Source organism: Mytilus edulis, chromosome 3, assembly GCF_963676685.1.
Source record: "Mytilus edulis chromosome 3, xbMytEdul2.2, whole genome shotgun sequence".
Lineage (NCBI taxonomy): Eukaryota > Metazoa > Mollusca > Bivalvia > Mytilida > Mytilidae > Mytilus > Mytilus edulis.
The window spans coordinates 102,536,304-102,559,505 of NC_092346.1; the positions used below are offsets into that span (position 1 = coordinate 102,536,304).

Here is a 23,202-nt window from a genome sequence, read left to right on the forward strand (position 1 = left end):
TAACTGAAATCACTCTATTGTACTTGTATTATTTCCAGTCATTCTAGGAACAATTTGATAAGGCTTTATTTTTCAGGAATTTATTTTATAAATAAGTAATAAAAATAATGTAATTTTTTATTAGGAACTTTTGTAATTTCTATTTTCTTCAATGTGGAACACATATCATGCGGAAAACGTAGTAACATTATTTACAAGAAAAACATTTCCGTCAAGTTGTTTGGTATACTACTGGGTTGATTTAAAATATAATATATCTCATTTTATCAAAACGGTTGATTTGCAAAAAACTGAAACTGTTAACTCAAGTTCAGCGGAGTTGTAGATGGTCACTGATTTATTGCTAGACTGGTGTCATCTTAAAATGCCGCGATGACAAAACGATTTAGAAACAAACAATTTTTTATCACCCTAAATGTATGTAAATAACTGATAAATACTAAAGTTTTAGCTTTTGTTTACCTATCTTTGACACACGTTGAGTCAGAAATGAGGTTGAAATTTTGTGATGACCTTGACTGCTAAGGGGAATTTTTAAATCTGCAAGTGTTTTTCCTACCCAAGTACACTTCTACTTGATACTTTAATCAAATAGGTTATCAGTAAGATATCTAGTGATATTTTTACCTGCATGCCAAGATGAAGTATTGCGTTTTTCTTATGTTAATTCCGTTTTGTGTTGGAGCTGATCCTTCATGTTGTATGCCAAGACAGGCAACCTACAGTAAATTTACTGTGACAAGTGAGTTTGATCAAAATGGATTTCATTCTTTTGAGGTAAGCTATAATATTCATGTTACAAAAAATAATCTTACATTTGACAGCTCGAAAATTTGAACTTAACTTCTAGAGTTATCGGCGAGTTCAGCTTGATTGAAAGGTGATCTAAAATACAGCACAATTTCACTAAACAATAAAATTGAGAATTGAAATGGGGAATGTATCAAAGAGACAACAAACCGACCATAGAACAGACAACAGCAGAAGGTCACCGACAGGTCTTCAATGTAGCGAGAAATTCCCGCACCCGGAGGCGTCCTTCAGCTGGCCCCTTAACAAATATATATACTAGTTAAATGAACGCCATACTAAACTCCGAATTGTACACAAGAAACTAAATTAAAAATAATACAAGACTAACAAAGGCCAGAGGCTCCTGACTTGGGACAGGCGTTAAAATGCGGCGGGGTTAAACATGTTTATGAGATCTCAACTCTCCCCCTATACCTCTAGCCAATGTAGAAAAGTAAACGCATAACAATACGCACATTAAAAATTCAGTTCAAGAGAAGTCCGAGTCTAATGTCAGAAGATGTAACCAAAGAAAAAACAAACAAAATGACAATAGTACATAAATAACAACAGGCTACTTGCAGTTTACTGATATGCCAGCTCCAGACTTCAATTAAACTGATTGAAAGATTATGTCTTCATCATATGAATATCAGGCACAATCATTTCCGTTAGTGTTTTAGTATCATACCATCGTAACATGTATGAGAAGAACATAACCCGTGTCATGCCAACAACTGGTTTTTAAATATGTGTTAAGTTCCGATACAAAGACCTTATAAGTGAATCAATATTAACGCCAAAATGTGCAATCTTTAATGACCTGACAACAGCATCGTAACTATATCCCTTCTTAATAAGTCTATTTATAGGTTTTGTTAGCTTCTGAGGTGAATACATGGGCGTCAAGTTGGTTACCTATTCCCTATTCCCTATTCGTTACCTATTCCCTATTCCCTATTCGTTGCCTATTCGTTACCTATTCCCTATTCCCTATTCGTTACCTATTCGTTACCTATTCCCTATTCCCTATTCGTTGCCTATTCGTTACCTATTCCCTATTCCCTATTCGTTACCTATTCGTTACCTATTCCCTATTCCCTATTCGTTACCTATTCGTTACCTATTCCCTATTCCCTATTCGTTACCTATTCGCTACTTATTTGATTTTTAATATCCTTCCCCCTTTTTAATTATGGCATGGAATAGTTTAATATGGCTGCCGTTACCATGGAAACGGCACAATTGTGAAAAAAATGAGTTTTTGGTTTTTGGTGAACTGTTTGGATATGCTTCAACTTAGAATCATCATATTTTAAAACAATGTAGGTGCCCACTATATACAGGTGTTGGATGATTTTGGCGATCATTGGAACTACTATGTTGCCATGGAAACTACACCAAAATTTTCAAAATTCTAAAACTGCTCAAAACTTCATGAAACTTCACAGTAATGATGAGCAACATTGGAGTTGGAATTTCCAAAATAGGTCTTGTTACCATGGAAACAATGCAAAAAGGTCAAAAAATTCAAAAATAAGAATTTTCCGCAAACTGGATGAAACTTTACAGGAATGGTAACTGGCATAGGCAGAGTTGGATTTTGAAGTTAGAATTTTCAAAATGGCCGCCGTAACCATGGAAACAGCAAAAATATCAAAAATTCAAAATGTTCAAACTTAATGAAACTTTGCAAAAATGTTACTAGACATCTGTAGATGCTCTCTTTGACTTTGGAATTGTCAAAATGGCTGCCGCTCAACTGGTAATAGGGGGAAGGGGTGCCTTCCGTTATTGCTAGCAATTACAAACCTAGTTGTTAATAGTCTTACATATTGTAATAGTTCTGAATTGGTTGAGGTAAAATGATCTATTTATATGTGTTTGTGCTCAACCGATCCTTTTACTTCATGTTCGATACGCATTTGTTCCTTACTTGTTTTTTATACGTTCTACCTTTTAACTGGTTTATGTCCGTATGTTTGAAGATGGATCTTGGTTCGACGGGATGAAATCACCGTGTTAGCGCTTGCGTAAAAACGAAGATGGGGTATGATTGCCAATGAGACAACACTCCACATTAGACCAAAATGACACAGAAATTATCAACTATAGTTCACTGTACGGCCTTCAACAATGAGCATAGCCCAAACCGTGTAGTCACCTATAAAAGGCCCAGACATGACAACCTCATACAATTCAAACAACAAAACTGACGGCCGTATTTCATATACAAAAAAATAAACGGAAATATGTAACACAAAAACAAACGATAACTACTTAATTTCAGGCTCTTGTCTAGGGGCAGGCACATACTTACATAATGTGGTAGAGTTAAACATGTAAGCAGGGTGTACATCGTTTCGGAGCATGCTATTACCTTGTTTAATTCGTTCCATCACTCGCTTATAATTCCCTTATAATACGTGTATCTTACGTTGCACCTTTTAAAACATGATTTTCAATTGTTTTGTTGTCTCTGGTGGAAGATTTGGGCTCATAGAGGTGATATAACTCTATAAGTGCATTTGTATCCGTTCCAGCGGTCGGATAATACCCTGTTAAATATTCGTTACTAATTCGCTTTTAAAAAGTTTGTTGTACGTTGCACCTTTTAGAAAAGGATTTCCAATTGTGTTCATATCTCTGGTGGTAATAATGTGTTCTTATAGATGAAATACCCCTTGAAGCGCATATGTACTCGTTCCAGCGATCGGTTAATACCCTGTTACCTATTCGTTACCTATTCACTTATAGTACGTTTGTTGTACGTTGCACCTTTTAGAAAAGGATTTTCAATTAAATTCATATCTCTGGTGGTAACAATGTGTTCTTAGAGATGAAATGACCCAATTAGAGCACATGTACCCGTTCCAGCGCTCGGTAAATAACCTGTTACCTATTCGTTACTTATTCGCTTTTAATGCGCGGGGTATACGGTGCACCTTGAAATAAATCGTTTTTTAATTGTGTTCAGGTCTCTGGTGGTAAGAATGTGTTCTTAGAGATGAAATTACCCTATTAGCGCGCATGTACCCGTTCCAGCGCTCGGTTAATACCCTGTTACCTATTCGTTACCTAATCGTTACCTATTCGCTTATAATACATTTTTTTATACGTTGCACCTGTTAGAAAAGGATTTTCAATTATGTCCAGGTCTCAGACGGTAACAATGTGTTCTTAGAGATGAAATGACCCCATTAGAGCGCATGTACCCGTTCCAGCGCTCGGTAAATAACCTGTTACCTATTCGTTACCTATTCGCTTTTGATGCGGGGGGTATACGCTGCACCTTGAAATAAATCGTTTTTTAATTGTGTTCAGGTCTCTGGTGCTAAGAATGTGTTCTTAGAGATGAAATTACCCTATTAGCGCGCATGTACCCGTTCCAGCGCTCGGTTAATACCCTGTTACCTATTCGTTACCTATTCGTTACCTATTCGCTTATAATACATTTTTTTATACGTTGCACCTGTTAGAAAAGGATTTTCAATTATGTCCAGGTCTCAGACGGTAACAATATGTTCTTAAAGATGAAATGACCCCATTAGAGCGCATGTACCCGTTCCAACGCTCGGTAAATAACCTGTTACCTATTCGTTACCTATTCGCTTTTAATGCGCGGGGTATACGGTGCACCTTGAAATAAATCGTTTTTTAATTGTGTTCATGTCTGGTGGTAACAATGTGTTCTTAGAGATGAAATGACCCTATTAGCGCGCATGTACCCGTTCCAGCGCTCGGTTAATACCCTGTTACCTATTCGTTACCTATTCGCTTATAATACATTTTTTTATACGTTTCACCTGTTAGAAAATGATTTTCAATTATGTCCAGGTCTCAGACGGTAACAATATGTTCTTAAAGATGAAATGACCCCATTAGAGCGCATGTACCCGTTCCAGCGGTCGGTAAATAACCTGTTACCTATTCGTTACCTATTCGCTTTTAATGCGCGGGGTATACGGTGCACCTTGAAATAAATCGTTTTTTAATTGTGTTCATGTCTCTGGTGGTAGGAATGTGTTCTTAGAGATGAAATTACCCTATTAGCGCGCACGTACCCGTTCCAGCGCTCGGTTAATACCCTGTTACCTATTCGTTACCTATTCGCTTTTAATGCGCGGGGTATACGGTGCACCTTGAAATAAATCGTTTTTTAATTGTGTTCAGGTCTCTGGTGGTAGGAATGTGTTCTTAGAGATGAAATTACCCTATTAGCGCGCATGTACCCGTTCCAGCGCTCGGTTAATACCCTGTTACCTATTCGTTACCTATTCGCTTTTAATGCGCGGGGTATACGGTGCACCTTGTAATAAATCGTTTTTTAATTGTGTTCAGGTCTCTGGTGGTAGGAATGTGTTCTTAGAGATGAAATTGCCCTATTAGCGCGCATGTTCCCGTTCCAGCGCTCGGTTAATACCCTGTTACCTATTCGTTACCTATTCGTTACCTATTCGCTTATAATACATTTTTTTATACGTTGCACCTGTTAGAAAAGGATTTTCAATTATGTCCAGGTCTCAGACGGTAACAATATGTTCTTAAAGATGAAATGACCCCATTAGAGCGCATGTACCCGTTCCAACGCTCGGTAAATAACCTGTTACCTATTCGTTACCTATTCGCTTTTAATGCGCGGGGTATACGGTGCACCTTGAAATAAATCGTTTTTTAATTGTGTTCAGGTCTCTTGTGGTAAGAATGTGTTCTTAGAGATGAAATGATCCTATTAGCGCGCATGTACCCGTTCCAGCGCTCGGTTAATACCCTGTTACCTATTCGTTACCTATTCGTTACCTATTCGCTTATAATACATTTTTTTATACGTTGCACCTGTTAGAAAAGGATTTTCAATTATGTCCAGGTCTCAGACGGTAACAATATGTTCTTAAAGATGAAATGACCCCATTAGAGCGCATGTACCCGTTCCAGCGCTCGGTAAATAACCTGTTACCTATTCGTTACCTATTCGCTTTTAATGCGCGGGGTATACTGTGCACCTTGAAATAAATCGTGTTTTTAATTGTGTTCAGGTCTCTGGTGGTAAGAATGTGTTCTTAGAGATGAAATGATCCTATTAGCGCGCATGTACCCGTTCCAGCGCTCGGTTAATACCCTGTTACCTATTCGTTACCTATTCGTTACCTTTTCGCTTATAATACATTTTTTTATACGTTGCACCTGTTAGAAAAGGATTTTCAATTATGTCCAGGTCTCAGACGGTAACAATGTGTTCTTAGAGATGAAATGACCCCATTAGAGCGCATGTACCCGTTCCAGCGCTCGGTAAATAACCTGTTACCTATTCGTTACCTATTCGCTTTTAATGCGGGGGTTATACGCTGCACCTTGAAATAAATAGTTTTTTAATTGTGTTCAGGTCTCTGGTGGTAAGAATGTGTTCTTAGAGATGAAATTACCCTATTAGCGCGCATGTACCCGTTCCAGCGCTCGGTTAATACCCTGTTACCTATTCGTTACCTATTCGTTACCTATTCACTTATAATACGTTTGTTGTACGTTGCACCTTTTAGAAAAGGATTTTTACTTGTGTTCATGTCTCTTGTGGTAACAATGTGTAATTAGAGATGAAATGACCCTATTAGTGTGCATGTACCTTTCCAGCGCTCGGTTAATACCCTGTTACCTATTCGTTACCTATTCGTTACCTATTCACTTATAATACGTTTGATGTACGTTGCAGCTTTTAGAAAATGATTTTCAATTGTGTCCATGTCTCTGGTGGTAACAATGTGTTCTTAGAGATGAAATGACCCTATTAGCGCGCATGTACCCGTTCCAGCGCTCGGTTAATACCCTGTTACCTATTCGTTACCTATTCGTTACCTATTCACTTATAATACGTTTGATGTACGTTGCACCTTTTAGAAAAGGATTTTCAATTGTGTCCATGTCTCTGGTGGTAACAATGTGTTCTTAGAGATGAAATGACACTATTAGCGCACATGTACCCATTCCAGCGCTCGGTTAATACCCTGTTACCTATTCGTTACCTATTCGTTACCTATTCACTTATAATACGTTTGTTGTACGTTGCACCTTTTAGAAAAGGATTTTCAATTATGTCCATGTCTCTGGTGGTAACAATGTGTTCTTAGAGATGAAATGACACTATTAGCGCGCATGTACCCGTTCCAGCGCTCGGTTGATACCCTATTACCTATTCGTTACCTATTCGTTACTTATTTGCTTATAATACGTTTGTTGTACGTTGCACCTTTTAGAAAAAGATTTTCATTTGTGTTCATGTCTCTGGTGGTAACAATGTGTTCTTAGAGATGAAATAACCCTTTTAGCGCGTATGTACCCGTTCCAGCGTTCGGCTTATACCTTGTTACCTATTTGTTACTTCTTATTTCAAGTAGTCGAGCGCTGAAACGGGTACATATGTTCGATTAAGGTTATTTCTCCTCTAAGAACCGACAGTTACCACCAGAGACACAAAAATATTTCTTTTTATAAAGTGCAACGCATTACACACGTTTTAAAAGCGAATAAGGAACGAATAAGTAACAGGGTATCACTGAGCGGTGAAATGGGTACATATGCGCTAATAGAGTTTTTTCAACTCAGATCACAGAACACATAATTACCACCAGAGACGTGAAAGCAATCGATAATCGATTTATTTCAAGGTGCAACGTATACCATGCGTATTTAAAGCGAATAAGGAACGAATAGGTTACAGGTTATCAGTCGAGCGCTGAAAGGGGTACATATGTTCTATTAGGGTTATTTCACCTCTAAAAACCGACAGTTACCACCAAAGACACAAACATATTTCTTTTTTTCTAGAGCAAACGCATAACACACGTTTTATTTTTTAATTTGAATATATTTATTTATAGTGGATTGGGAAACAAGTTTTGCAACTTATATTTACCCTTTTCCACTTTTCGGGTGCGAGTGATGCCTCTAAGAACACATTGTTACCACCAGAGACATGAACACAAATGAAAATCTTTTTCTAAAAGGTGCAACGTACAACAAACGTATTATAAGCGAATAAGTAACGAATAGGTAACGAATAGGTAACAGGGTATTAACTGAGCGCTGGAACGGGTACATGCGCGCTAATAGGGTCGTTTCATCTCTAAGAACACACTGTTACCACCAGAGACATGAACACAAGTAAAAATCCTTTTCTAAAAAGTGCAACGTACAACAAACGTATATAAAGCGAATAAGTAACGAATAGGTAACGAATAGGTAACAGGGTATTAACCGAGCGCTGGAACGGGTACATGCGCGCTAATAGTGTCATTTCATCTCTAAGAACACATTGTTACCACCAGAGACATGGACACAATTAAAAATCCTTTTCTAAAAGGTGCAACGTACAACAAACGTATTATAAGTGAATAGGTAACGAATAGGTAACGAATAGGTAACAGGGTATTAACCGAGCGCTGGAATGGGTACATGTGCGCTAATAGTGTCATTTCATCTCTAAGAACACATTGTTACCACCAGAGACATGGACACAATTGAAAATCCTTTTCTAAAAGGTGCAACGTACAACAAACGTATTATAAGTGAATAGGTAACGAATAGGTAACGAATAGGTAACAGGTTATTTACCGAGCGCTGGAACGGGTACATGCGCTCTAATGGGGTCATTTCATCTCTAAGAACACATTGTTACCGTCTGAGACCTGGACATAATTGAAAATCCTTTTCTAACAGGTGAAACGTATAAAAAAATGTATTATAAGCGAATAGGTAACGAATAGGTAACGAATAGGTAACAGGGTATTAACCGAGCGCTGGAACGGGTACATGCGCGCTAATAGGGTAATTTCATCTCTAAGAACACATTGTTACCACCAGACATGAACACAATTAAAAAACGATTTATTTCAAGGTGCACCGTATACCCCGCGCATTAAAAGCGAATAGGTAACAGGCTATTTACCGAGCGCTGGAACGGGTACATGCGCTCTAATGGGGTCATTTCATCTCTAAGAACACATTGTTACCGTCTGAGACCTGGACATAATTGAAAATCCTTTTCTAACAGGTGCAACGTATAAAACAATGTATTATAAGCGAATAGGTAACGAATAGGTAACGAATAGGTAACAGGGTATTAACCGAGCGCTGGAACGGGTACATGCGCGCTAATAGGATCATTTCATCTCTAAGAACACATTCTTACCACCAGAGACCTGAACACAATTAAAAAACGATTTATTTCAAGGTGCACCGTATACCCCGCGCATTAAAAGCGAATAAGTAACGAATAGGTAACAGGTTATTTACCGAGCGCTGGAACGGGTACATGCGCTGTAATGGGGTCATTTCATCTCTAAGAACAGATTGTTACCACCAGACATAAACACAATTAAAACACGATTTATTTCAAGTTGCATCGTATACCCCGCGCATTAAAAGCGAATAGGTAACGAATAGGTAACAGGTTATTTACCGAGCGCTGGAACGGGTACATGCGCTCTAATGGGGTCATTTCATCTTTAAGAACACATTGTTACCGTCTGAGACCTGGACATAATTGAAAATCCTTTTCTAACAGGTGAAACGTATAAAAAAATGTATTATAAGCGAATAGGTAACGAATAGGTAACGAATAGGTAACAGGGTATTAACCGAGCGCTGGAACGGGTACATGCGCGCTAATAGGGTCATTTCATCTCTAAGAACACATTCTTACCACCAGAGACCTGAACACAATTAAAAAACGATTTATTTCAAGGTGCACCGTATACCCCGCGCATTAAAAGCGAATAAGTAACGAATAGGTAACAGGTTATTTACCGAGCGCTGGAACGGGTACATGCGCTCTAATGGGGTCATTTCATCTCTAAGAACACATTGTTACCACCAGACATGAACACAATTAAAACACGATTTATTTCAAGTTGCAGCGTATACCCCGTGCATTAAAAGCGAATAGGTAACGAATAGGTAACAGGTTATTTACCGAGCGCTGGAACGGGTACATGCGCTCTAATTGGGTCATTTCATCTCTAAGAACACATTGTTACCGTCTGAGACCTGGACATAATTGAAAATCCTTTTCTAACAGGTGAAACGTATAAAAAAATGTATTATAAGCGAATAGGTAACGAATAGGTAACGAATAGGTAACAGGGTATTAACCGAGCGCTGGAACGGGTATATGCGCGCTAATAGGGTCATTTCATCTCTAAGAACACATTGTTACCACCAGACATGAACACAATTAAAAAACGATTTATTTCAAGGTGCACCGTATACCCCGCGCATTAAAAGCGAATAGGTAACGAATAGGTAACAGGTTATTTACCGAGCGCTGGAACGGGTACATGCGCTCTAATGGGGTCATTTCATCTCTAAGAACACATTGTTACCGTCTGAGACCTGGACATAATTGAAAACCCTTTTCTAACAGGTGCAACGTATAAAACAATGTATTATAAGCGAATAGGTAACGAATAGGTAACGAATAGGTAACAGGGTATTAACCGAGCGCTGGAACGGGTAAATGCGCGCTAATAGGGTCATTTCATCTCTAAGAACACATTGTTACCACCAGACATGAACACAATTAAAACACGATTTATTTCAAGTTGCAGCGTATACCCCGCGCATTAAAAGCGAATAGGTAACGAATAGGTAACAAGATTATTTACCGAGCACTGGAACGGGTACATGAGCGCTAATAGGGTAATTTCATCTCTAAGAACACATTGTTACCACCTGAGACATGGACATAATTGAAAATCCTTTTCTAACAGGTGAAACGTATAAAAAAAATGTATTATAAGCGAATAGGTAACGAATAGGTAACAGGGTATTAACCGAGCGCTGGAACGGGTACATGCGCGCTAATAGTGTCATTTCATCTCTAAGAACACATTGTTACCACCAGAGACATGGACACAATTGAAAATCCTTTTCTAAAAGGTGCAACGTACAACAAACGTATTATAAGTGAATAGGTAACGAATAGGTAACGAATAGGTAACAGGTTATTTACCGAGCGCTGGAACGGGTACATGCGCTCTAATGGGGTCATTTCATCTCTAAGAACACATTGTTACCGTCTGAGACCTGGACATAATTGAAAATCCTTTTCTAACAGGTGAAACGTATAAAAAAATGTATTATAAGCGAATAGGTAACGAATAGGTAACGAATAGGTAACAGGGTATTAACCGAGCGCTGGAACGGGTACATGCGCGCTAATAGGGTAATTTCATCTCTAAGAACACATTGTTACCACCAGACATGAACACAATTAAAAAACGATTTATTTCAAGGTGCACCGTATACCCCGCGCATTAAAAGCGAATAGGTAACAGGCTATTTACCGAGCGCTGGAACGGGTACATGCGCTCTAATGGGGTCATTTCATCTCTAAGAACACATTGTTACCGTCTGAGACCTGGACATAATTGAAAATCCTTTTCTAACAGGTGCAACGTATAAAACAATGTATTATAAGCGAATAGGTACTGAATAGGTAACGAATAGGTAACAGGGTATTAACCGAGCGCTGGAACGGGTACATGCGCGCTAATAGGATCATTTCATCTCTAAGAACACATTCTTACCACCAGAGACCTGAACACAATTAAAAAACGATTTATTTCAAGGTGCACCGTATACCCCGCGCATTAAAAGCGAATAAGTAACGAATAGGTAACAGGTTATTTACCGAGCGCTGGAACGGGTACATGCGCTGTAATGGGGTCATTTCATCTCTAAGAACAGATTGTTACCACCAGACATAAACACAATTAAAACACGATTTATTTCAAGTTGCATCGTATACCCCGCGCATTAAAAGCGAATAGGTAACGAATAGGTAACAGGTTATTTACCGAGCGCTGGAACGGGTACATGCGCTCTAATGGGGTCATTTCATCTTTAAGAACACATTGTTACCGTCTGAGACCTGGACATAATTGAAAATCCTTTTCTAACAGGTGAAACGTATAAAAAAATGTATTATAAGCGAATAGGTAACGAATAGGTAACGAATAGGTAACAGGGTATTAACCGAGCGCTGGAACGGGTACATGCGCGCTAATAGGGTCATTTCATCTCTAAGAACACATTCTTACCACCAGAGACCTGAACACAATTAAAAAACGATTTATTTCAAGGTGCACCGTATACCCCGCGCATTAAAAGCGAATAAGTAACGAATAGGTAACAGGTTATTTACCGAGCGCTGGAACGGGTACATGCGCTCTAATGGGGTCATTTCATCTCTAAGAACACATTGTTACCACCAGACATGAACACAATTAAAACACGATTTATTTCAAGTTGCAGCGTATACCCCGTGCATTAAAAGCGAATAAGTAACGAATAGGTAACAGGTTATTTACCGAGCGCTGGAACGGGTACATGCGCTCTAATGGGGTCATTTCATCTCTAAGAACACATTGTTACCACCAGACATGAACACAATTAAAACACGATTTATTTCAAGTTGCAGCGTATACCCCGTGCATTAAAAGCGAATAGGTAACGAATAGGTAACAGGTTATTTACCGAGCGCTGGAACGGGTACATGCGCTCTAATTGGGTCATTTCATCTCTAAGAACACATTGTTACCGTCTGAGACCTGGACATAATTGAAAATCCTTTTCTAACAGGTGAAACGTATAAAAAAATGTATTATAAGCGAATAGGTAACGAATAGGTAACGAATAGGTAACAGGGTATTAACCGAGCGCTGGAACGGGTATATGCGCGCTAATAGGGTCATTTCATCTCTAAGAACACATTGTTACCACCAGACATGAACACAATTAAAAAACGATTTATTTCAAGGTGCACCGTATACCCCGCGCATTAAAAGCGAATAGGTAACGAATAGGTAACAGGTTATTTACCGAGCGCTGGAACGGGTACATGCGCTCTAATGGGGTCATTTCATCTCTAAGAACACATTGTTACCGTCTGAGACCTGGACATAATTGAAAACCCTTTTCTAACAGGTGCAACGTATAAAACAATGTATTATAAGCGAATAGGTAACGAATAGGTAACGAATAGGTAACAGGGTATTAACCGAGCGCTGGAACGGGTAAATGCGCGCTAATAGGGTCATTTCATCTCTAAGAACACATTGTTACCACCAGACATGAACACAATTAAAACACGATTTATTTCAAGTTGCAGCGTATACCCCGCGCATTAAAAGCGAATAGGTAACGAATAGGTAACAGGTTATTTACCGAGCGCTGTAACGGGTACATGCACTCTAATGGGGTCATTTCATCTCTAAGAACACATTGTTACCACTGAGACCTGGATATAATTGAAAATCCTTTTCTAACAGGTGCAACGTATAAAAAAATGTATTATAAGCGAATAGGTAACGAATAGGTAACGAATAGGTAACAGGGTATTAACCGAGCGCTGGAACGGGTACATGCGCGCTAATAGGGTCATTTCATCTCTAAGAACACATTCTTACCACCAGAGACCTGAACACAATTTAAAAACGATTTATTTCAAGGTGCACCGTATACCCCGCGCATTAAAAGCGAATAAGTAACGAATAGGTAACAGGTTATTTACCGAGCACTGGAACGGGTACATGCGCTCTAGTGGGGTCATTTTATCTCTCTAAGAACACATTGTTACCACCAGACATGAACACAATTAAAACACGATTTATTTCAAGTTGCAGCGTATACCCCGCGCATTAAAAGCGAATAGGTAACGAATAGGTAACAAGATTATTTACCGAGCACTGGAACGGGTACATGAGCGCTAATAGGGTAATTTCATCTCTAAGAACACATTGTTAGCACCTGAGACATGCACATAATTGAAAATCCTTTTCTAACAGGTGAAACGTATAAAAAAATGTATTATAAGCGAATAGGTAACGAATAGGTAACAGGGTATTAACCGAGCGCTGGAACGGGTAAATGCGCGCTAATAGGGTCATTTCATCTCTAAGAACACATTGTTACCACCAGACATGAACACAATTAAAACACGATTTATTTCAAGTTGCAGCGTATACCCCGCGCATTAAAAGCGAATAGGTAACGAATAGGTAACAAGATTATTTACCGAGCACTGGAACGGGTACATGAGCGCTAATAGGGTAATTTCATCTCTAAGAACACATTGTTACCACCTGAGACATGGACATAATTGAAAATCCTTTTCTAACAGGTGAAACGTATAAAAAAAATGTATTATAAGCGAATAGGTAACGAATAGGTAACAGGGTATTAACCGAGCGCTGGAACGGGTACATGCGCGCTAATAGGGTCATTTCATCTCTAAGAACACATTCTTACCACCAGAGACCTTAACACAATTTAAAAACGATTTATTTCAAGGTGCACCGTATACCCCGCGCATTAAAAGCGAATAAGTAACGAATAGGTAACAGGTTATTTACCGAGCGCTGGAACGGGTACATGCGCTCTAGTGGGGTCATTTTATCTCTCTAAGAACACATTGTTACCACCAGACATGAACACAATTAAAACACGATTTATTTCAAGTTGCAGCGTATACCCCGCGCATTAAAAGCGAATAGGTAACGAATAGGTAACAAGATTATTTACCGAGCACTGGAACGGGTACATGAGCGCTAATAGGGTAATTTCATCTCTAAGAACACATTGTTAGCACCTGAGACATGCACATAATTGAAAATCCTTTTCTAACAGGTGAAACGTATAAAAAAATGTATTATAAGCGAATAGGTAACGAATAGGTAACAGGGTATTAACCGAGCGCTGGAACGGGTAAATGCGCGCTAATAGGGTCATTTCATCTCTAAGAACACATTGTTACCACCAGACATGAACACAATTAAAACACGATTTATTTCAAGTTGCAGCGTATACCCCGCGCATTAAAAGCGAATAGGTAACGAATAGGTAACAAGATTATTTACCGAGCACTGGAACGGGTACATGAGCGCTAATAGGGTAATTTCATCTCTAAGAACACATTGTTACCACCTGAGACATGGACATAATTGAAAATCCTTTTCTAACAGGTGAAACGTATAAAAAAAATGTATTATAAGCGAATAGGTAACGAATAGGTAACAGGGTATTAACCGAGCGCTGGAACGGGTACATGCGCGCTAATAGGGTCATTTCATCTCTAAGAACACATTCTTACCACCAGAGACCTGAACACAATTTAAAAACGATTTATTTCAAGGTGCACCGTATACCCCGCGCATTAAAAGCGAATAAGTAACGAATAGGTAACAGGTTATTTACCGAGCGCTGGAACGGGTACATGCGCTCTAGTGGGGTCATTTTATCTCTCTAAGAACACATTGTTACCACCAGACATGAACACAATTAAAACACGATTTATTTCAAGTTGCAGCGTATACCCCGCGCATTAAAAGCGAATAGGTAACGAATAGGTAACAAGATTATTTACCGAGCACTAGAACGGGTACATGAGCGCTAATAGGGTAATTTCATCTCTAAGAACACATTGTTAGCACCTGAGACATGCACATAATTGAAAATCCTTTTCTAACAGGTGAAACGTATAAAAAAATGTATTATAAGCGAATAGGTAACGAATAGGTAACAGGGTATTAACCGAGCGCTGAAACGGGTACATGCGCGCTAATAGGGTCATTTCATCTCTAAGAACACATTCTTACCACCAGAGACCTGAACACAATTAAAAAACGATTTATTTCAAGGTGCACCGTATACCCCGCGCATTAAAAGCGAATAGGTAACGAATAGGTAACAGGTTATTTACCGAGCGCTGTAACGGGTACATGCACTCTAATGGGGTCATTTCATCTCTAAGAACACATTGTTACCACTGAGACCTGGATATAATTGAAAATCCTTTTCTAACAGGTGCAACGTATAAAAAAATGTATTATAAGCGAATAGGTAACGAATAGGTAACGAATAGGTAACAGGGTATTAACCGAGCGCTGGAACGGGTACATGCGCGCTAATAGGGTCATTTCATCTCTAAGAACACATTCTTACCACCAGAGACCTGAACACAATTAAAAAACGATTTATTTCAAGGTGCACCGTATACCCCGCGCATTAAAAGCGAATAAGTAACGAATAGGTAACAGGTTATTTACCGAGCGCTGGAACGGGTACATGCGCTCTAATGGGGTCATTTCATCTCTAAACACACATTGTTACCACCAGAGATATGAATTTAATTGAAAATCCTTTTCTAACAGGTGCAACGTACAACAAACGTACTATAAGTGAATAGGTAACGAATAGGTAACGAATAGGTAACAGGGTATTAACCGATCGCTGGAACGAGTACATATGCGCTTATAGGGGTATTTCATCTATAAGAACACATTATTACCACCAGAGATATGAACACAATTGGAAATCCTTTTCTAAAAGGTGCAACGTACAACAAACTTTTTAAAAGCGAATTAGTAACGAATATTTAACAGGGTATTATCCGACCGCTGGAACGGATACAAATGCACTTATAGAGTTATATCACCTCTAAGAGCCCAAATCTTCCACCAGAGACAACAAAACAATTGAAAATCATGTTTTAAAAGGTGCACGTAAGATACACGTATTATAAGGGAATTATAAGCGAGTGATGGAACGAATTAAACAAGGTAATAGCATGCTCCGAAACGATGTACACCCTGCTTACATGTTTAACTCTACCACATTATGTAAGTATGTGCCTGTCCCTAGACAAGAGCCTGAAATTAAGTAGTTATCGTTTGTTTTTGTGTTACATATTTCCGTTTATTTTTTTGTATATGAAATACGGCCGTCAGTTTTGTTGTTTGAATTGTATGAGGTTGTCATGTCTGGGCCTTTTATAGGTGACTACACGGTTTGGGCTATGCTCATTGTTGAAGGCCGTACAGTGAACTATAGTTGATAATTTCTGTGTCATTTTGGTCTAATGTGGAGTGTTGTCTCATTGGCAATCATACCACATCTTCGTTTTTACGCAAGCGCTAACACGGTGATTTCATCACGTCGAACCAAGATCCATCTTCAAACATACGGACATAAAGCAGTTAAAAGGTAGAACGTATAAAAAAACAAGTAAGGAACAAATGCGTATCGAACATGAAGTAAAAGGATCGGTTGAGCACAAACACATATAAATAGGTCATAAAAAGATCATTTTACCTCAACCAATTCAGAACTATTACCATATGTAAGACTATTAACAACTAGATTTGTAATTGCTAGCAATAACGGAAGGCACCCCTTCCCCCTATAACCAGGTGAGCGGCAGCCATTTTGACAATTCCAAAGTCAAAGAGAGCATCTACAGATGTCTAGTAACATTTTTGCAAAGTTTCATTAAGTTTGAACATTTTGAATTTTTGATATTTTTGCTGTTTCCATGGTAACGGCGGCCATTTTGAAAATTCTAACTTCTAAATCCAACTCTGCCTATGCCAGTTATCATTTCTGTAAAGTTTCATCCAGTTTGCGGAAAATTCTTATTTTTGAAATTTTTGACCTTTTTGCATTGTTTCCATGGTAACAAGACCTATTTTGGAAATTCCAACTCCAATGTTGCTCATCATTACTGTGAAGTTTCATGAAGTTTTGAGCATTTTTTAGAATTTTGAAAATTTTGGTGTAGTTTCCATGGCAACATAGTAGTTCCAATAATCGCCAAAATCATCCAACACCTGTATATAGTGGGCACCTACATTGTTTTAAAATATGATGATTCTGAGTTGAAGCATATCCAAACAGTTCACCAAAAACCAAAAGCTCATTTTTTTCACAATTGTGCCGTTTCCATGGTAACGGCAGCCATATTAAACTATTCCATGCCATAATTAAAAAGGGGGAAGGATATTAAAAATCAAATAAGTAATGAATAGGTAACGAATAGGGAATAGGGAATAGGTAACGAATAGGTAACGAATAGGGAATAGGGAATAGGTAACGAATAGGCAACGAATAGGGAATAGGGAATAGGTAACGAATAGGTAACGAATAGGGAATAGGGAATAGGTAACGAATAGGTAACGAATAGGGAATAGGGAATAGGTAACGAATAGGCAACGAATAGGGAATAGGGAATAGGTAACGAATAGGGAATAGGGAATAGGTAACCAACTTGACGCCCATGGTGAATACTGACATTTTTGTGCTTTATAAAGAATATTTCTATAAAAAAAAATTATGTGAAATACCTGAACGTATAAGAAGTCTGCATGTTGAGCTATATTTACGAATCAGATGTCCTTATACCGATGATAACATTTAGTTAATGTTTCGATTAGTTTGTGATATCGAAAACCCTGGTGTAATAATTTTTCAGTAATACATAAATTTCTCCCGTTAAAATCTAAAACATTGTTACATACACGAGCGAGTCGTACAAGTTGAGATATATAAACACCGTAAAATGGTGACAAGGGAACGTCACCATCTAAAAAGGGATAATTAATAATAGGAAATGAAAAATCATCTCTTTTATCATAAATTTTAGTATTAAGCTTTCCGTTTATAATGATATAGATATCAAGATGTATGAAAGGGCAGTGGTCATTATTAATATTAGCTTTATTTAAAGTAAGTTCAACAGGATAAATTTTTAGTATACATACTGAAGTCGTCATTATTGAGAGCCAAAATATCATCCAAATATCTAAAAGTATTATTAAATTTGTGTATCATATGTTGTTTCGATGGGTCTTTGCTGATTTTTGTCATAAATTGTAACTCATAGCTATACAAAAACAGATAATGTTGAAGTTCTGTCTGTATCGTTCAAAGTAATTATTGAATGTTTGTCTTATGCTTGATCGAGAACTATCCAGGACAAACCCCTTCAAAAAGTTATGAAAATAAGTAGATGGCTATAAAAGGTTCCGACATGAAAAATGTGAAACAATTTAAACGAGAAATCTAGAAGACTGTCAGATTTATAGCAATACAGTTCACGAAAACAAATTTGGCAGTATTTTAGTCAAAATAAAATTGAGAATGGAAATGGGGAATGTGTCAAAGAGACAACAACCCGACCAAATAAAAAACAACAGCAGAGGGTCACCAACAGGTCTTCAATGTAGCGATAAATTCCCGCACCCGGAGGCGTCCTTCAGCTGGCCCCTAAACAAATATATACTAGTCCAGTGATAATGAACGCCATACTAATTTCCAAATTGTACACAAGAAACTAAATTAAAAATAATACAAGACTAACAAAGGCCAGAGGCTCCTGACTTGGGACAGGCGCAAAAATGCGGCGGGGTTAAACATGTTTGTGAGATCTCAACCCTCCCCCTATACCTCTAACCAATGTAGTAAAGTAAACGCATAACAATACGCACATTAAAATTCAGTTCAAGAGAAATCCGAGTCTGATGTCAGAAGATGTAACCAAAGAAAATAAACAAAATGACAATAATACATAAATAACAACAGACTACTAGCAGTTAACTGACATGCCAGCTCCAGACTTCAATTAAACTGACTGAAAGATTATGATTTCATCATATGAACATCAGGCACAATCCTTCCCGTTAGGGGTTTAGTATCATACCATCATAACATATATGAGAAGAACATAACCCGTGTCATGCCAACAACTGTTTTTAGAATAAATGTGGTTAGTTCCGATGCAAAGACCTTATCAGTGACTCAATATTAACGCCAAAATATGCAATCTTTAATGACTTGACAACAGTATCGTAATTATATCCCTTCTTAATAAGTCTATTCAAAGGTTTTGTAAGTTTCTGAGGTGAATACTGACACCTTTGTGCTTTATAAAGAATATTACCATAAAAAATTGGATGTGAAATACCTGAACGTATTAGAAGTCTGCATGTTGAGCTATATTTACGAATGATGTCTTTATACCGATGATAAAATTTAGTAAATGTTTTGACTAGTTTGTGATATCGAAAACCCTGGTGTAATAATTTTTCAAGACATCTTACGGATTCAGTGTAACGACGTCATAAAAAGATTGGAGAAACGCATGACCTTGTGCAATGCCAAAATGTTAGATAACAGTATCGGCATGCTGTGAGACTATGAGTACTCATAGAGATATTTTATTTGTTTAAAAGATAAAATTAATAAAACAATAATGAAATATTTTACTACGATTCTAAATTGAAACCTTGAGGTATAAGTTCAATCAAAGGATCAATGAGTTAACATGGATCGTATCCACGAATTTTGTAAAAGTTTTATCAATTTCTTGTAACGAAATCCCTGATTAACTGATTTACCAGTTATACATAGAGAAAAAGTTATTACTATATACAACATGAGAAGGACCAAATGAATAGCACCGTCCAAAAATATAAAAACAATATGGGGAAGATAAATCGCCTCTTATAGTCGTACATTCTTGTAACATGAAGCTGTCATACTGTAAATCAAATTTAGAAAATGGCCCTGGTAGGGAACTTGTCTTACTATTTCATATACACATTTTAATACAGTATAAAACAAAGATTAAGAAGCAGATGTCAAGTGCGTCTAATGTATTTAATTTTGCTTTTATCTTACACGTAGAAAAAAGGCAAGGTCTACATGGATTTCGACAACAAACGACGAATTGATATTGTCACAAAAACAGAGAATGGACAAAGCCAGAACATTGTAGCATACACGGACTATAATATTGTGAGTGTTTTTCGGCACACAAAATAGTGATTTTTTAAATGTGATTTCGCGTGTATACTATTCACTTATGATTCCTCAGTATTTTATCCAAGATTGAAATACCTCTGACTTTAGCTTTACGTTGGTTAGAAATAAATAGACATGATGTAGAAAATCTAAGATCCAAGCGACCCACCCACTTCTTGATAAACACGCATATGTGTTGCTTACGCTTATAAATCAACAACCCTGCAACATGAACTAAAACTACAAATCTTCTGTTCATCAAAGTTGCGATAAGGGTATAAATCGGAAGTATATAACAAGCTAATGGTAGGCATATGTCTTCCAACTACTACTAAATAGAGTTTAATGACGTCTACCCTTGCGGGAATTGCGCCAGATTACATATATACTATATATTTTTTAATTTAATATAAATAAGGAATTACCCTGTATATAAGTCTTGAAAGTATTGTAACACGTTATGTTTATATGGAGCAAACCACGTGATTTTTTTGAAATATTTAAATCAACTTAATTTTGATTAGGGTAAGACGTACGAGGTTGTTGGTGGACACTGCACTATAAAAGATGCCTTGTTGGTAAATGGATCAATGCCAGCTAACTGTTTCCCAGGTAATGCCACAGAGACTCGGTTAGCAGATTAAAAGTTTGTGTATTCTTATTTTCAGTATATATATACGAATATAGATAGTAAACTCCACATTGCTAGAAAACAATGAAATTTGATTCAACGCCAAAACGTAAATAATGGAATGCAAATAGACAGGAAATATCTGACACTAACATTTCATTCTCCATTGAAATAGCAAAAAACACTGTGACATAAGAGATAACCACATTGATATTCATTTTATCAAGTTTCTTTATTAAGAAATGAACTTTACGATAAGCTCCCTCTTGTGGAATTTGAATCAGAAACATGCAAAGGAGTAAAATCTCACGTTTTTCCAGATACGATTTTCAGACTTACGTTTCTATCGTGATTAATGAAGGTAATGTTCAAGGATATTTGCTGTGGCCATGTGGTTGTCTATATTTTTTTTACTTAAGTTATTTTATTATCCCCTTGTTATCTTCTTACTCATTTCTAGGTCCAAATGCTGGGAACTATTACATTGGACGTGAGACCATAGGCGATACTCTGACGGATGTTTGGAGAACGGATCTTACGCAGTCTCTTGGCTTTATGGCGGTGATGCACGTGTCTGTCAAAGACTGTTTGCTCATGACAGAAATCGATTATGGAACCATTCAAGGAGGTAAATTTACATTTACCAAACACTATTTCTTTTAAAGAGTACTATGCAGGTAATTTGTAGAATGTTAAAAAGCATGCTAGGTTCCTTTCAGTTGTCGTCGAGTTCTAAGAAGCATTTATTTTGCAGGAAAAAAATATTTTCAGGATATTTGACAATGATGCGCACATCCATAGAAAATGAAGACACATATTCACATTAATAAATCAGCCTCTGTTTTTTTGTCAGATTGTTTTATTGTATTGGGGGATTTTTGTACTAGACAAGTCTTCAGACTAATTGCACACATTTGTAATACCAACTTGAACCTTACTAATTAGTAGAGGGCTCAGAGAACTTACCAGGGAGCCTTTATATTTTGATTTCGCTATAAATAGCACGTATTTATTTATTTTTTATTTTTCTTTAATAAAAATGCACAAAGTTGATACAGTTTTATGAAGAAAGGATTATGATGAATAGACGATCCGAAGAACAGTCTATGTATTTCACACTAGTACAGTTTTTCAAATTCTGTAAATAAACAGATCAATCTAATACTGTAATATAGAACTCTGATTTTGTTATTCTCATAAGAGCTTATAAAGTCGAGCACGCGTGAGTTGCGATATCACTGGATTTAAATCAAATTGATAATCAGATCTGTTGTCCAGGAAAATATTATACCAATGCACGGATAATGAATAATTGTTACACCATACCAATAAATATTTGGCAAATTGGTGCTTTGGGTGGTTTTTAACATCACCGAAATGTGTTTTATTGTTTACTTTTTCAGTTAAAATACAGAGTACCACCGTCTTATCTGATGCAGTGCCACGCATTGAAGACCAGAATGTCTTCCAAGTTCCCGGGGAATGTCACCATCAGTCATAAAGGAAAATAAAACAATCCTTATTGAAATGTTCCGGTTGCATTATTGACACATTTGTTTACTTCATTATATATAAAAATCAGCAGCAAAACATGAGTTGTTTTCTTTCAGCTTAAGATTTTGTGGATTTTAATTTAAGAGATTTAGAATAATGATATTTGGAGATATATTAGAATGCTGACATAAGCTTGTTATGAAATATGAATCACGAAGTATCCTTCATTTTGTTTATGTCTTACCAGTCATTAGCTCTTCAACGACATACAGATCTATGGTGTGGAGTCCATTCGCCAAATCCTTGTGAAGTAGATTTGTTTTGCAGAGCTCCGTTATACAATTCAAAGGGACACAATATGAAAAGAATTTGAAAATTTACCACAAATTAAAAAAAAGTACAATAAAAAAGGCATCGACAGAATAACTTTTCATATTATGTCCCTTTAAATCGTTTAAAGGAGCTCTTCAAACAAATCTACTCCACACGGATTTTATCTAACTAATCAGTCTTCTAGTGGCAATCTGATCTCAGGCGAATTTACCAAAGTTTTGAAATGATAAATTTCCACTATTTCGGATAATATATGACTTAGTGTTACCTTATAATTTATTTTTAAGAAACGGTTCATATAAAAAGGAAGAAGAGGTATGACT

The 23,202-nt window shown here is 37.3% G+C and overlaps 1 protein-coding gene across 1 annotated transcript; it reads left to right on the top strand.

Moving 5' to 3' along the window:
• The first annotated feature begins 539 nt into the window (after window positions 1–539).
• On the top strand, window positions 540–22,642 carry LOC139518029 (uncharacterized). The gene is made up of 5 exons (XM_071309670.1): window positions 540–777; window positions 20,305–20,415; window positions 20,946–21,033; window positions 21,513–21,680; window positions 22,456–22,642. The coding sequence occupies exons 1-5, from the start codon at window positions 640–642 to the stop codon at window positions 22,551–22,553; spliced, it is 603 nt and encodes a 200-aa protein (XP_071165771.1). The 5' UTR covers window positions 540–639; the 3' UTR covers window positions 22,554–22,642.
• Window positions 22,643–23,202: the final 560 nt, after the last annotated feature.

Coding starts and splice junctions, on each gene's coding strand:
- LOC139518029 (XM_071309670.1), top strand. CDS start 640: ATGAAGTATTGCGTTTTTCTTATGTTAATTCCGTTTTGTGTTGGAGCT. Junction 778..20,304: donor ATGGATTTCATTCTTTTGAG/GTAAGCTATAAT, acceptor TCTTACACGTAG/AAAAAAGGCAAGGTCTACAT. Junction 20,416..20,945: donor CATACACGGACTATAATATT/GTGAGTGTTTTT, acceptor AATTTTGATTAG/GGTAAGACGTACGAGGTTGT.